This window comes from Manacus vitellinus, unplaced genomic scaffold, assembly GCF_001715985.3.
Source record: "Manacus vitellinus isolate BGI_N305 unplaced genomic scaffold, ASM171598v3 scaffold_232_pilon, whole genome shotgun sequence".
In the NCBI taxonomy this organism is placed as follows: domain Eukaryota; kingdom Metazoa; phylum Chordata; class Aves; order Passeriformes; family Pipridae; genus Manacus; species Manacus vitellinus.
In genome coordinates, this window is record NW_021939658.1 from 1 (window position 1) to 1002 (window position 1002).

Genomic DNA, 1002 nt, shown 5'->3' on the forward strand with positions numbered 1-1002 from the left:
GCTGGGGGGGCACTGGGGAGAGCGTTGGGAGGTCTGGGAGTGAAGTGAGAACGACTGGGAATGGACTGAGAGGGTCTGGGAATGGATCGGGAAGGTCTGGGAGTGGAGTGAGAGGGTCTGGAAAGGACTGGGAAGGACTGGGAAAGGCTGGGCTGGACTGGGAAGTAAGCAATCCGGACTGGGAGGCTGAGTCGTGGTGAGGGAAGTCTTTGGTTTGGGTCTGCCTGGCAACTGGAGCGTCATCAGAGAGACGCGCTGGGATTGGCTGAGGGGCGGGAGCTCGGTGGCCCCAGCGGGGTGGAGACGCGGGGGGGCACTGGGAGAGACTGGGATGGACTGGGATGGACTTTGAAAAAGTGGAATGGACTGAGAGAGACTAGGGGGCATTGGAAGGACTGGGAGAGACAGGAAAGAACTGGGAAGGGGTAAAAGGCCAAGGGAAGGGCACAGGGAGGGCTGCGGGGTCTGGGGTGATTTCCAGGGAGGGCATGAGGGGCTCCAGGGTCATTCCCGGGGCAGGGGCTGAGGGGACCCGCTCTGCTCCACACTCACCTCTCCTCTCCACACTGAACGGAGCACCAAGTTTGTAGTTGTGCCGGCAGAGCCTGTCCACTTCACCCCGTTCGTACTCCAGAATTTCGGGGTTGTTGTTCCATTGCCTGGCCCAGAATTCTCCATACAGGGTGTCCCCCACAAAGACCCCCACATCGCTGTCGAAGTGGGCGTACTGCTCCCGGTTGTAGATGTACCTGTCCACGTACCTCACCCACTCTGTGCCGTTGATGAAGTGACACTCGGCCTTTCCCATCCACTGGAACACCCCTGTGTGTGCAGGACACGGGTCGGGGATGCCCCGTCCACCCCCATCATCCCCCAGCCCCCACAGCAGGCTGGGACCTCAGGGGGCCACCCCGGACCCCCCTTTCCCACCCCCTCTGCCCCATGGACGCCCCAACACCGGCTCTTGACTGGGGGAGAACCCCCCCATCAGCCCCCCGGGGA

At 62.4% G+C, this 1002-nt stretch overlaps 1 protein-coding gene across 1 annotated transcript in view; it reads right to left on the minus strand.

Moving 5' to 3' along the window:
• Nucleotides 1-552: 552 nt before the first annotated feature.
• The window catches only part of LOC108642149 (class II histocompatibility antigen, B-L beta chain-like), a gene marked incomplete at its 3' end in the record, with an annotated part of 4071 nt that continues 3621 nt past the window's right edge, over nucleotides 553-1002 (minus strand). Inside the window, exon 2 of the mRNA XM_029959920.1 lies at nucleotides 553-822. Within this exon, the coding sequence (XP_029815780.1) occupies nucleotides 553-822 (270 nt within the window). The remainder of the gene's footprint in view (nucleotides 823-1002) is intronic.